Below are 14,344 nucleotides of genomic sequence, written 5' to 3' on the forward strand. Positions count from 1 at the left end.
ATTCGTTTTTTTAACGTGATTTCCGCTTATCATTGTGTTGATCGTATAATTTATTTGGCCTGTAACCAAGTGCCGCCAGAAGTAGTTTTTGTAGATCCGTTGTGAATTTTGTTCATTTTTAAATTGCCTTTTTTTCCCTTTTACCACAGATTGCGGTCATATTTCTCTTTTTGGGTTTACTTGGGATCAGTCTCTATGGAACTACAACAGTCAGAGATGGACTGGATCTTACAGACATTGTGCCTCGCGACACTCGAGAATATGACTTTATAGCAGCACAGTTTAAATACTTCTCATTCTACAACATGTACATTGTAACTAAACAAGAAACAGACTATCCTAATGCTCAGTATCTGCTGTATGACCTGCACAAAAACTTCAGAAATGTGAAATTCGTTTTATTGGAAGAAAATGGAGATCTTCCAAGAATGTGGCTGCACTATTTTCATGACTGGTTACAAGGTAAGAACAGTATTCATTTCCTCATATTTTAAATTATGGATTGGGGAAGATGAAAGAAATGTTACACTTAAAATCATACAATTATCAAAAAAGCACCTATGAGCAAAAGGAACTTCATGTATATAGCAGTATTTATCCCATTGAAGAGGAATTTACAATCGGCATTTGTATGAACATGCTATTGATTTTTAATTGTTCACGCATATTGATGTTTTTTGTGTTAAAGCACTATGTAAATACATGATGTAAATTATATTTAATTATTACTAGATGAAATTAATTTATCTCAAAATGAAATCAAGGGGAAGGCCTTGTGAGTTCATAGAGATCATCCTTGATCTTTATATAGAAGTCTAATCAAAATTTCAGAAGATCGCTTTGAGTCTATTGGGTCAAATGTGAATTGGGCACATGGGACTAGCTTCAATAGGGCACCCTGATCGTAGAGATGAGTTGAGCCAAGGGACCTGTTTCCATCCTGTAGGACTTTATCTAAAAATCTACAATGAAAGAGCGTGTTTCGTTCTGTGTGCTGGGTGTTTCTTCCATTATTGGATTGACTGGGTTTTGAGGGCCCAGATGACATGCTTATATGCCTCTCAATGCGTGTTCTGTTCTGGAAAAGATGATTCTCGGACATTCACCTTTAGAAAATAATTCTGGAAAGTGCAGTGGGAATGGTCCAATCCCTGCATTAATCTACTTATCACCATCCCTCTGTGGCCACCCCATCCATCACAGTCTGTTCTGTAATCTTTCATTGGTATTCCCTATTAGCAGCCTGAATTTAATCTGGCAAATACTTGTGACACACCAGGACACATAATAAATCCCTTATGAACACTGTAGGACCATAGGTACTTGATGGTCAGTGTAGACCCAGTGAGCCAGCTTCCTGGTGACATGACTCTATGATAACCACTGATCCTGTGTCTTCTTGATATGATTGCCTTGTTTGGAATAGGTAGACACTTTGCATGGTAATCCAGCTAGTTTAGAACATGTTTGGTGTCCAAAACCTACCTGCTCTCACTGTGTGAATGCAAAACTATATAGTTGATCAGGTGACAGAGTACTAGTTTTTCTTCCTTTTCATGTTTTCATGAATGCCTACCTAAGGTGGTAATACCCGCTGTATTTTAAATACTGGAAAGAAATTAGAGTGTTTTGTTATAAGGTGCTTGAAACTAGATATTTTTGCATAGTTGACAAGATTTCCTTCTAATTGTACATGGCAAAATAGTGTAGATGCTGGAAATCTGACATCAAGGCAGAGAGTACAGGCGATATTGAGCAGTTTGGGCATCGTCTTTGGAGAGAGAAAGAGTTAAAGTTTCATGCTGATAACCTCCCAACTAAAAGAGAAATAATTTCTATTGTAAACGTGTTTCTGAAAGATAGGAAGAGAGGCCAGGACGATCTAAATTATCTCTTAAAAAGGTCTAAATTTTCAGACGCCATGAAAGCAAATGGGAATATTTAAATTTGAGAATTGTCGGAATTTTTCTAGAGAAAGAAGAAATGATCAAAAATTGTCTTTTTGGATCAGGGGATCAGGGGGTATGGAGAGAAGGCAGGTACAGGCTACTGAGCTGAATGATCAGCCATGATCATATTGAATGGCGGTGCAGGCTCGAAGGGCCGAATGGCCTACTCCTGCACCTATTTTCTATGTTTCTATGATATATCAAGTGCCTATTCTATTAACTGCTGGGTGTAATTTTGATATAATTGCCAATATTTCCCTACTAAATGCTGAATTATAAAATTTACACCATGAAATGCAGAAACCACTATAAACAAAACCATTTGCAGCTCTGTAGTTGTGACAGATGGCCCTGCATCTCTAATCTGAAAGGAGAAAGATCAGGCAGAAACTGCCTTTGATCAATAGCTAGTGACCCCTGTTGGAAAACATGCATCCATTTGTGCACTCATGCAGATTAACTGGTTAGGATTAATACATTTGTGTTGAGGACCTGCTCGTTTTGCTGTTAAAATCTACAAAGGTCATTTGGTTTAATCAAAATCATGATATTTCTGTTCTCATTGATCCTCACAAATAATTTGGTTCACTCACTGATGTACCACTCCTGGTTTATATTTTAAACTACCTTTTAGTCCTAGCTTTGGATTTTGCTGTGATTTCTGGCTGGAATTTTAATATTGTAATAATATTGCCAGGTTAGCGATTGTTGACCCAGTAAACAGTATCTCTGATTCATAACAACAGTGGTAGGGAGATAACAGAAGACAACAAGATGTTGCTTAATTAATTGCCAGAAGGGGGGGAAGATTGCCATTGCTCACTTCCATGGGTCTTCATTGTGAATGATATTATCGATGTGGAAAATCCAAATTCAACTGGTTGTGGGGGATTTGTAATTAAAAATGGATTTGTAATTGGATGAGCACTGATGTCCATGAATGTCTGACATACCAGTGTGGATCTCTACAACAAGTGCCTAGTCTGGTTTTTCAAATGTCAGCATTTTCATCTGGAGATTATTGCAATATGGTTCATTCCAAATTAAAGATGAATATGCATCACTGTGCGAAAAGTAATAAGTGCTGCAGTGTCCACCTTTGAGGTAAACAATCTTATTATTGGTGGGGCACACATGTTCATTAAATGTTGTGCCGGTGGGTGTTTGTGTTGACGGGATAGAAGATAATCCAGTTGTGCTATTATTATTTAGGGAAACTAAGCTTTGAAAGCATGTATGCAACCCAAGGCCACACTCAGTGGAGTGCTTTGAAATCACCTAGGTGGTATTTACGCATTGGTTCCTCTTCATTCCAAGGCATGTCTGGGAATGTGCATCAAGTTTGGCAGGTGTGCAGTGTGTGCTTTTGAAGCTCTTGCCATTGTTTCAAACCAGTTTGTTTTAGGTTGGAGTCTGCAAGTCTACGTGGGAGTTTTTTTCAATCTGGAATGAGCAAACTCAGCCCTCGGGCAATGGCATTTGTGCCTGGCTTTTTTACCCTTATCTCCTTACAGCTGTAGTTAACCTATCAGATTTGTAATGATGGTTTTGATTACAGCTTCAGTGCAGCTGTGAGGTGGGTCTAAATGTTGGGTATGCGGTTTGTCATCTGCTCACACAGAGGCTCGTTGTATAGGGTTGTGGCTTCCTGTTCCAAATCTGATCCAAATTACCTGCTTGGAACAGCCACTGATCTTCTATGTTTTTTTTAAAAAGGGTGCAGAGGAAAATAGCAGTTCAGAATGAATAGGTGTTGGCTGTGATCTTTACATATGCTGGCAACAGATCTCACGACTTGTATGTGCTGCCCAAGTCAAACAGATGGAATGAATTGAGGACAGTGCTAACTCATGCTGTGCTCGAGGAATGGCTGAGTTCCTTTTTCTTTTTAACTTGGACGTTCATACTGTTTTCGCCCTGTGCTGTACACATTTTCCTCCGGTCTGCTGTGTGAAACTTAGTGTGTATAATTGCTGTTAGAGAAAGTTGCCGTCTATCAGGAACACACAGGTTTGCATTCAGGTTTTTGTTAAAACCCCTGTAACTGAAAACAAGGACCCAAGCAGGAGCTTAGAGACATTAACAAAATTGATTTTAAGCTGGCACGAGATGTTTTAGAGGCTGAAGCTGTTGATGACCCATCTATCTCAATAGGGAGTGAGAGCCAAAGTACAATCCGATTCATTGGAGTAAAGCCATCCATCCTAAGTAAGTTGGAGCCAAAGGTTAATATGCAAAATTAAAATGGAACCAATCTTTTAGGAAGAATGATTCAAGCACTGATGAGGTACATCCGTATGAAATGCAAAGGAAAGACAAACTAATTCACAGACGCCATTTATCAAAGAGATGCAGAGGAAGATGAAGCCAAAAAAACAGCTACTAGTGACACTGTATGGTTGTAAATACCATAGACCAACTGGCTGGTTATAAAAGAATCGGGGGGGGGGGGGGGAGAAAGTGAAAATTAAAATGGGAAGTGAAGTGACCATGTGTGGTATTCTCTGGGCATATAAATGATAATACACAAATTAACGGAATCCATAAAGGACAAAAATGAGAACTTGCACATGAAGGCTGAAAGAGTACTTTGCATTGGTGTTCACCAGGTGCTTCCAAAGTAATCGTGGAACAGGAGGTGGTGCATCATTGGATATGTTAAAATTTGAAGGTAGACACAAAATGCTGGAGTAATTGAGTGGGTCAGCTCCAGTGATGTTGCCTGACCCGCTGAGTTACTCCAGCATTTTGTGTCTACCTTCAATTTAAACCAGGATCTGCAGGTTTTTTTCTTACACATGTTAAAATTTGATTTGGATATGTTAAAAATTGATTGCATGTATATGTTAGAAAAGCTTGATGAACTCAAGTCATCAGAAGTAGTTCGGATCTCCGTAGGATTTTGAGGGATGTGCAGGAAGAAATGATCTTAATTCTCCTCAACTATTTACACACGGGTGGTGTCAAACTGCTGGAGAGAAATAAATAAAAGTTACTCATTCAAAGGAGGGAGCAATGTTATGGTCTACAACTACAGGCCAGTCACTTTTATCACATTGGTGGGAAATCTTTTAGAAACATAGAAGCTTTTAGAAACATTGCAGGGTTAATAGGGACCCGGAGAGAAATGGAGTCATGTGAGCCAACACAGATTTATTCAGAGCAAATTGTGTTTAGTATTTTAATAGGACTCTTTGATGGGGGTAAGGCAGTCAGTATAATGTACATGAATTTAAACCCACATAACGGGTTCATCGGCAAGTTTGAAATACATGGCGTAAAAGGGATATAGATGGGATGGATGTGAAGTTGGCTATGTATTGAACAGTGGAGGCTTGTGGTGAATGATTGATGATTTATCTGACTGGGGAAGGTGAAATAGTTCTCCAGGAATCTGTGTTTGGGATCAATGTTTTAAGAGAGAGAGGCACAAGGGACTGCAGATGTTGGAATCTTAAGTAAAATAAAAAGACTGCTGGAGAAACTCAGCGGGTCAGGCAATATCAGTGGAGGGAAATGGACAGGCGACGTTTTGGGTCAGGACCCTTCAAATTGTTTTCAAGACTTGACACAGAAGTAAAATGCAGAGAAGTTTGATGTGATGCATTTTGGAAAGAAGAATGAGGAGATGCAATATAGACTGAAGGATGCTTTTCTAAAAGGGGTATAGGAATAGAGGATCTTGGCTGTGTGTGCATAAATTATTCCAGATGGTACAACAGGTTGAGAAAACAGTTAATAGGGTGCACCCAATTCTGGACCATCAATTGTGGCATGGAGTACAAGATAATTGAAATGATGCTGAGCTTTATAAAATATTGATTTTGTGTTCAGTTCTAGTCACCACATTAGAGGAAGGAAGTGAAACCATTAGAGAGAGTTCAGAAATTATTTCTGAGAATGATCACTGAGATGAGGGACTACAGATACACAGATAAATTAGAGAGGTTGCAATTGTTTATCTGGGTTTCATTGAAAGTATATAAAATGATGAGGGATCTGGACAGAGTGGATGGTGGGAGGCTGTATCCTTCGGTGGAGGGGTCAAGGGCTGGAGATCACTTTTTAAAAATAACAGGGAAGAGAATTAAGAGTGACATGAGGAAACACATTTTTACACAGCTTGTGGTTGGAATCTGGAATGCACTGCATGGTGGAGATAAGTTCCATTGTAGCCTTAAAAAGGGAATTGGATACACGTATGGCGAAGAAAAATGTCAAGGCAATGGAGAAAAGACCAAATGAATGGAACTCAAGAGCCTCAAGTGGAGAGTGAAACTGACATGACGGGCAGAATGGTCTCCTTTTGTGTTTTAACAATTCTATGATTTCCTGTCATTGTAGATGAGTAGAGGTCAATGAAGAAACTCCCCACTTCCCTCACCCATCCCCACCCCATCCTGTCCAATTCTCTTATATTATTTATATATTAATTATTACAAATCTCTTGTCTGAGACCTGAACTGTGTCTGAAGAAGAGTCCCAACCTGGAATGTCACCTATTCATGTTCAACAATAATGCTGCCTCCAGGCTCCAGCACTTTGTGCCTTTTGTTGTAAATTGCAGTTCTTTGTTTCTACATTCTCATGTAATAATTATTTGCATCTCTTTATTATGGTGATTTATAATTGGTTACAGCTCCAATTGCAAAATGAGACCTCTAGTCTTAGAGTTCTTTTCATGGATGAGTCCAAACAGCGAATTTGCAAACTATTCAAAAAACAAATTCCTGGAAGGACTCGGCAGAGCCAGCAGTTGTTTTTGCTCCAGATTCCAGCATCTGCGGTCTCTTGTGTCTCCTTTTGCAAACTATTCAGTCTCATGGGCAATGCACAACCAAGACTTTTAAATTTTTTGAATCTGTACCAATGTAGTTTTTATCGATCCTTATTGCTGGCAATCAGGAACATCAATTCTGACCAATGTTCTTCTTTAGCCTAACCTGCGTGTTGCGGGGTATCTCCAATTGTTAGCTGTCGATTTCTTATACTTGTGCATATGACCCTCTTGGGAAATATCCAGTTGAATTTCTGGAGTGTAGTGAAATGACATAAAACTTATTGCAGAAATCACTTGTTGCGAAAGTCGTAGTTACTGCATTTCACTGTAAAATAAAATTACATTTTCAATCACACAAATTTCTCAGAGTCCATCTTGAGCTGACTATAGGAATGACTAGTTTACAGATATAAATAACAGGTCTTGCCATTTTCACGAGAATGGACTGACTCCTGCAGCCAAACTGGCCAAACACCACAAAACGTTTTAAAAAAAACATAAGGTTTCCATTCATTTTAAAAAGAAGAGTTATGCAGAAAGTTGAATCACATTTTCATGCATCTTGTTGTGTTTTATGTATGTGATTCTGTGAGTTCATTTCATTGATTTAAATCCCTTATGTGAAAAATGACATGTTTTAGAATTGCAGATTATTTATTGTTTACAAAATATTTTAACTTTTTGATAATCAGATCTGCAAGATACCTTTGACAGGGAATGGAAAGCTGGAAAGATCACCCATAACAATTATAAAAATGGGTCTGATGATGGTGTTCTGGCATACAAGTTGCTAATTCAGACTGGCAATAGGCACAAACCTACTGACTTAAGTCAGGTAAGGGTTTAAGAAAATCAACACCTGCTTTATTGATGAGTGAGAGAATAACTGCATTTTATTTGTGTTTTGAGTTGCTGAGTGTGAACCCAAAATTCCTCAAACATTTTAGTGGCCTCTTTTGTGGTAATACATTAATTCTCCACATGGTTTCTGCACAAAAGGTTACAGAATTGCAATTTTTTATTGTCTGCTTTCATTACAAATGTGACATCTCAGTGGAAATGGTACTCAGCACTGAAAAGTAATTAGATTCTCACTCTAGCCATTTGTCATTTTTGCCTTTTTTTGGCAAAGTACCATCAATAATGTTCTGAGAATAGTTCTGTTTATTCTCTGCTTTCTCTGCCATATTCAATGTGACAGTTTTACAGAGTACATTGTTTAAAATTATTACAGTGTAAAACATGTTGCTTTTCTGCTGGCTACAGCATACCCGTTAACACTGAAAGAATTAAGAAACAAAATACTGATCAAGAGTTGGCCTGAATAAGCATTTACCCTGGTAAGCTCTAAATACAGTAGTTCATTCTTTACCAGGTGTAGCTTGTGGGACCAAATGTTGGGACTGTAACTTCTGATGTAATTTCCTGTGCCTGGGAGGGAGAAAAGTGTGCCATGCCCACAGGGGTTGCAGGCCGCACTGTTTGATTCCGCATACAGCAGAAGACGTACAGTTGTCGAGTATCCTGTGGATTAATTGAATCCAGATCTAGTGTATCACATTTTTTCAGTACCTCTGTCATTCAAATAAAAAACTAAAAGCAGAGCATGACAAGTGCATTTAAAAGTAAAACTATACAGTTTCCATATATTTCATTTAGCTTTTCATTTCTCCTTCCAAAATGTGCAATTTTTGGCAACAAAAGCAGTTCTTTTTGACACTAAAGTCCATGCTGTTTTCTGTCTGAGATGAACATTCAAAAGAAAACTGCTCCACGGGTGATCCAAGCAAGATTCTGCTTCTGTCTGTTTTTTGGCATGGTGCATTATCTGAATATACACAGGTCAGATGAAGCAAGTGCTAGCAAAATTTGTACAGATGTTGGTTTATTTTTATAGCTCTCTCCCATTTGCTGGGTGGCATTTCCTTTGGCGTTAACAACAGAGGTTAACTGCGCACAGACGTGCATGGGGGACTCTTGCCAAATATTCTTTCGTTCCCATTTTAGATTTTTCTAACAAATATATATGTATATGGAATGCTAAATACTGATGTGTTTGTGATATATTTTGAACCTTTAACTGAAGTAAAACTTGGTTTTAATTCATTCCTTGTGACAGCAAGATTGCTTTATGTGAGGATTTAGGTTGTTCTTTTGCTCTGTAGCTGTGAGGTATGTTAATGAAAAAAAAATGAAATAAAAATACTGTGATCTAAGCGGTTTCTCATTGTGTTGCAGTTGACTAAACAGCGATTGGTGAATGCTGATGGAATCATCAATCCCAATGCTTTTTACATCTACCTGACTGCCTGGGTCAGTAATGACCCTGTGGCTTATGCTGCCTCCCAAGCGAACATTCGGCCACCTCCTCCTGAATGGGTTCACGACAAGGCAGACAACAGGCCAGAAACTGCACTTAGAAGTAAGTCTGCTGTTTTCCCTTCCTTTGTTTTGGATCTAACTTCTTAATCTCAAGTATTTTCTCTGAGCTATTGTGCGGTTGTAACCAGAGATCTTTTAAGTTCAGTTTTTTAAAGTGTTTTTAGCATCAATACCAAGTAAAACAAAGGGGAAAACACAGGGACCAAATAAACCAGGATATTCTTGGAGAACATCTTAAAAATAGGCAGGATCATATTAGTCTCCCACTTGACTTGATTTGGCTTTCAAGCTGTCATGAAAGTTGAATTGCACACTTTAATTGATACCAATGCATGGTAATGTCACTTGCTCAATCACTGCAAGATCCCAGAGAGCATGGAGTACCTGTCCTTATGTAACTATTGCCAACGGATGTCGGCAATGCTACAATGATGATAATCTGTGCTGTATTGATTACAGGATGACAAACCTTGGCTCAGAATAATTCCTCTGTTCTTTGAGAAGTGCTCAAGTGGTTTTATTAATTATTCAAAAATGCTTGAATCACAGCAGATCAGGAAGCATCTGTGGAATGAGAAAGATTTCAGGTTGTAGACACCTCGACAGATCACGAAAAGAGAGAAAGCGTTAGTTTTAAGTTGCAGAGAAGGTTGATGAGGAATGGATAGGTTGGAGAGAATATCTCTGGTAGTTTGATGTCATGTTTTTTTATTTTCGTGATAGGTTTTGAAATAGTCTTAAAATCACATCCAAATGATGGAGGTTTGCCAATGCTGCACTCACTCAGATATGCATAAGGCTAACTATTGTATTTCACTGGAGTAGGATTTGAAGTCACTATCATCGAAGTGGGAATGCTGGCAACTAAGTCAACACTGACTCTGAAATAGGGTGAAACACGTGTATCAATCCCACATAGTAGCCAGGAAATTTAAATTCATTAATTAAACATGTGGAATTAAAGTTTCTCTCAGCACCAGTAACCATGATTCAAGGGTAGCGCAGTAGCTCAGCTGGTAGAGCTGTCTCACATCGCCAGAGACCTGGGTTCAACCCTGACCTTGGGTGCAGTCTGTTTGTAATTTGCACGTTCTCCCTTTGACCGCGTGGGTTTCCTCCGGGTACACCTTCCTCCCACATCCTAAACTCGTGCAGGTGTGTAGATTAATTGGTCGATGTATGTAGGGAGAACTGGTGTGTAGAGAGTGAATGGGTAAGTGGAATAACGTAGAATTAGTGCGATGGGCCTGTTTCCATGCTGCATCGTTCAATCAATCGATTTGTTTGGTTTGTTGCAAAAACCCATCTGGGAAGGACTAATGTCCTTCTTCCACATTCCTTTTCTGTTTTGGCCTGTAAATGACAGCAGGCACACCAACATGGTTGAGTCGACTGCTTCCTCATTTCAGGGACTGTTAAGATTGGACAATAAATGTATCTCCAGTAATGCCCACATTCCATGACCAAATATCTAAATTTATCTATATATTTGACTAAAACTCAGATCTTGTATACTTTTGAAATTTTGTTGTGGACATGTGGACCTACAGCCAAAACGGTAAAACATAGCACCACAATTTTAGCACCACCTTAATCACCATTGTCCCGGCAACTGTTAATGAAAAGTTTTATATAAATTGGTCTTATATTTTTAAAGATAGAGAGATTTTAAAGTTTAAAAATTACCATTCAAACCGACTTCTTAAAGGTACTCAGCGTGTGACGTCACAATGGGTCACGTACGTCTTTAATTGCGCTTCCCTCCCCACTCTCCCAAACAAGATGGCCACTGGCAGGAGGGCCGCCCGGGATCAGTGGCTCCTTCTCCCCTTTCCTCTCCCCCCTCGCCCACACCCAGCCCCAGGGGAGACTCCGAGCAGGAGGGAGATGGTCGTCCACCCCGTCCACTGATCCTTCCCTTCCGTCTCCTCGAGCGCCCGCTTCAACCGACGGTGTTGTCGAGTCCCCGCTCCCGCCTGGGCCCAGCTCCCCGCACCATCACCAGAATACAGCCCCCCGCGGCCAGCTTCTTCTCCTCTTCTTCTCGCGTCCCCTCCAGTGGCCGCTGCAACCGATGCAGGAGACTCCAATGATTTAGCGATTTTGCAATCCATCTTTTGATAGGACACCATTGCAAATTTTCTGAAACTTCATGTCACAAACCTTTACACTTTTTGAGAATTTTGCGCTAGGCTGGTTCACGAGCATCCCATTTAAATCAACTCGAACTGCTTTCTCTTGACTGCCTTTGGAGAAGGCTGTAAAAACAAAAGGAATCAAAAGAGTAAAGATGAACTTGTGACTTCACGATATGATATGTAGGCACAGAAATCACAAAGCTGTTGATGTATTGTGATGTTATGACTGTGAAGCTGATGATCTTAACATTACAATAATAGTAAAATCTGGATCTTGTTATCTTATAATGCCCTGGGGAGTTTGGAAATTGTAAATTGGCGCAAGGTGTGGAAAATGACAGGAAAGCTTCTAATCAAGTCCATCACTGTTGTTTTGAAAATGCTGCTTTTCTTATCAATAATATAATAAAGGAATCATTTTTTTTAAATTGCATTCTGGAACTGCTGCTCCTGCATAAATTCTATTTTTGAAAATAACACTATATAAACCCTGTCACTGTTACAATAAGAATGCTGAAGGTCAAATGAGCAAAAGTATTACATGTGCATTTTTGTTTTAGAATTCATTTGATTTCCTGTGGAAAAGACGCATGTTTTACTCCCTCCACAAACTGTAAAGGCTTTTCCATAACCATTAGTCAATGATATGATAGCAGTATGTGGGTTTTTGCACACCTGTGCTTCATCACGATAATTCTGTGTAGTATTGGCCAGGGAGGGGGTCCTTTATGTCTCAAGGAGGGAACTTGGATTGATTTAATTTCCATTCAGGTTTCAGTTATGTGACTGCTTGCAAGTCGAGGTTATTGGTCTGCTGAGTGAGCACTGGGTATGTGATTGGACAAAGACGTTTCACTGTATTCCAAACCCTGGAGCCTAGTGGCAGCCAGCCAAGTCTTGTCTTAATGAAAATTTATAGTTGAGATTATAATAGGGCAAATCATGTTTAGCAAGTCAGTTGAATGACCCTGCAGGGTCTGGAACACACAGCAGCAAAAACTCAATGCTGGTTTTGATGGGGAATTTTTTGGGTAAAAATCATGTATTTAAAAAGAAAGGAAAGGTACTTGGTAAAAACAATATACAGCGAGACCTTCAGATGTAGAGATTTCACATTTTGATTTTTAAACAAAGGCTTAATTGTCACAGTATGATCAAACTTGCTTTCAACAGGTAATTAGGTCTGGATATTGTTTAATTTTTATGCCATTGAGGCCACCCAGATATATATTTATAACCTGAATTTAAATAGTGATTCTGTACATAAGATACAAAACATGATTATATTTTTGGAATTTATTAAATTTCTTTCCAAAAATTTATGTCATTTCCATCATAAATGTGGGTATAGGTAAAATGAATGATTATATTAGCAGGAACCTTTATGCTGTATAATTAGTTTTCCAATGCATTGTGGCTCTTGGAGTGGAGAGGTTAAGCTTAATAAAGCATTGCTTTTAAATTAAGGACCAATTTTACTTTTCATTTTTGGGGCCGTATGGTGTCCTTAGCCAAAACATTTTGCCGCTATGGTTGTAATATTTTACCAAAGAGTAAAATAAAAGTTGCTGCAAAAATGATGCAGCATATTGATTGATGTTATAAAGCTAATTAGAAAGGAATGTTTGGGGGTGATAATGAAATTTGGCTGGGATGCAGTCGCAGAACTGACTGCAGTGGGTTAGTTATTTGCCCATTGTGCATCTGACTTTCCCTCCTATATCAGTTATGACCTGTTTTGTGCCTTAATCAAAGTTCAATTTCTCACTCCAATTCTTAATTATTTATCTTCCTTACCCCGACTCTATTTTCACTCTGTCACAGAGGCTCTAACCTCAGGAGGAAATGCATAATAATCAGAAACAAAACCTTTTCCCTTCAGCCTAGGAGATGGTATAAACTACAGCTCAGCCAAGATTATCAAATTTACAGTCCCATTGCCTGGAGACTGAAGTTAGACCTGATCTGAATTGAAGGGACAGTTATTTCATTATAGGTTTAAGAAGCTATTATTTAATGAGTAATTCTGATTAGCAATAGTATAATAATTCCATTAAAAAATAAATCTCATTTATGCAATGAAAAAAATGAGTTTTTTTTACAAATGTAAACTGGTTTATTTTGTTTAGTTCCAGCAGCTGAGCCCATTGAATATGCCCAGTTTCCTTTCTACCTCAATATACTGCGTGAAACAACGGACTTTGTGGAAGCTATTGAAAAAGTCAGAAATATATGCAGCAACTTCAGTAACCAAGGACTTGCCAGTTATCCGAACGGATACCCGTTTCTCTTCTGGGAACAATACGTTGGGCTCCGACATTGGCTGCTGCTTGCCATCAGCGTGGTCTTGGCTTGTACTTTCCTGGTGTGCGCCCTTTTCCTCTTGAACCCCTGGACGGCTGGGATCATTGTAAGTTTAGAAGGAGCTTTAATACTGCTGAATTCCATTTGGTATAGCTTTTTAGTTGGGAAACGTTTTGTTTATGTCTGGGCCTTTGGTGGGGTATGCCTGTGACATCATTCATGAGATGTTTATTCGGCTGGGAAACATGACGATGGTGAAAATTTAAGCAGTGGAAAGATAAACTTTAGAGTTAGTTTCAAGTTTAGCAAGGAGTGTGTCATCTAAAGGAAGAAATGTGCCCTTGCTTTGACTAATTTAAGGGAAGAGGAAAATTGGTGAAAGCATTAGAGGCTGTTAATAAAACCAGATGTGAGCTAATTAACTGATACTGTCACAAGCTCTGCACGCCAGTATGTTTAATGAAGAGAAATGTTTAGTTACAATATGTTGGATAGAGTGTTCTGTGATTTAGAATATCACCTGTAATTTCACTAAAATTTAAAGCAATGTCACACTAAGCTCTGCAGCTCCCTCAAATAAAATGGTTGGTCAGAACCTAAAGGAAAAATACTTTGCATTTTGATTCTGGCCTCACTACGAAATATCATTGAAATTCTGTGCAAATCTTCTTGTTTCTCTTGGCATACATATTTTGTTTTTTGATAGCTAGATGGGAAGAAAGCATGACTTTGTCTCAAATATAATTGTTGAATTTAAACACAAACCAGACCAATTTATTTTTGTAAGGCAA

At 38.8% G+C, this 14,344-nt stretch overlaps 1 protein-coding gene across 2 annotated transcripts in view; it reads left to right on the forward strand.

Moving 5' to 3' along the window:
• ptch1 (patched 1) overlaps positions 1–14,344 on the forward strand; it is a 78,064-nt gene that overhangs the window by 51,956 nt on the left and 11,764 nt on the right. For both annotated transcript variants that reach the window (XM_078396161.1, XM_078396160.1), the window contains exons 15-18: positions 150–462; positions 7,422–7,564; positions 8,968–9,151; positions 13,379–13,659. In XM_078396161.1, coding sequence (XP_078252287.1) covers positions 150–462; positions 7,422–7,564; positions 8,968–9,151; positions 13,379–13,659 — 921 coding nt within the window. The remainder of the gene's footprint in view (positions 1–149; positions 463–7,421; positions 7,565–8,967; positions 9,152–13,378; positions 13,660–14,344) is intronic.

The sequence above is a fragment of the Rhinoraja longicauda genome, chromosome 3 (assembly GCF_053455715.1).
Source record: "Rhinoraja longicauda isolate Sanriku21f chromosome 3, sRhiLon1.1, whole genome shotgun sequence".
Classification (NCBI taxonomy): domain Eukaryota; kingdom Metazoa; phylum Chordata; class Chondrichthyes; order Rajiformes; family Arhynchobatidae; genus Rhinoraja; species Rhinoraja longicauda.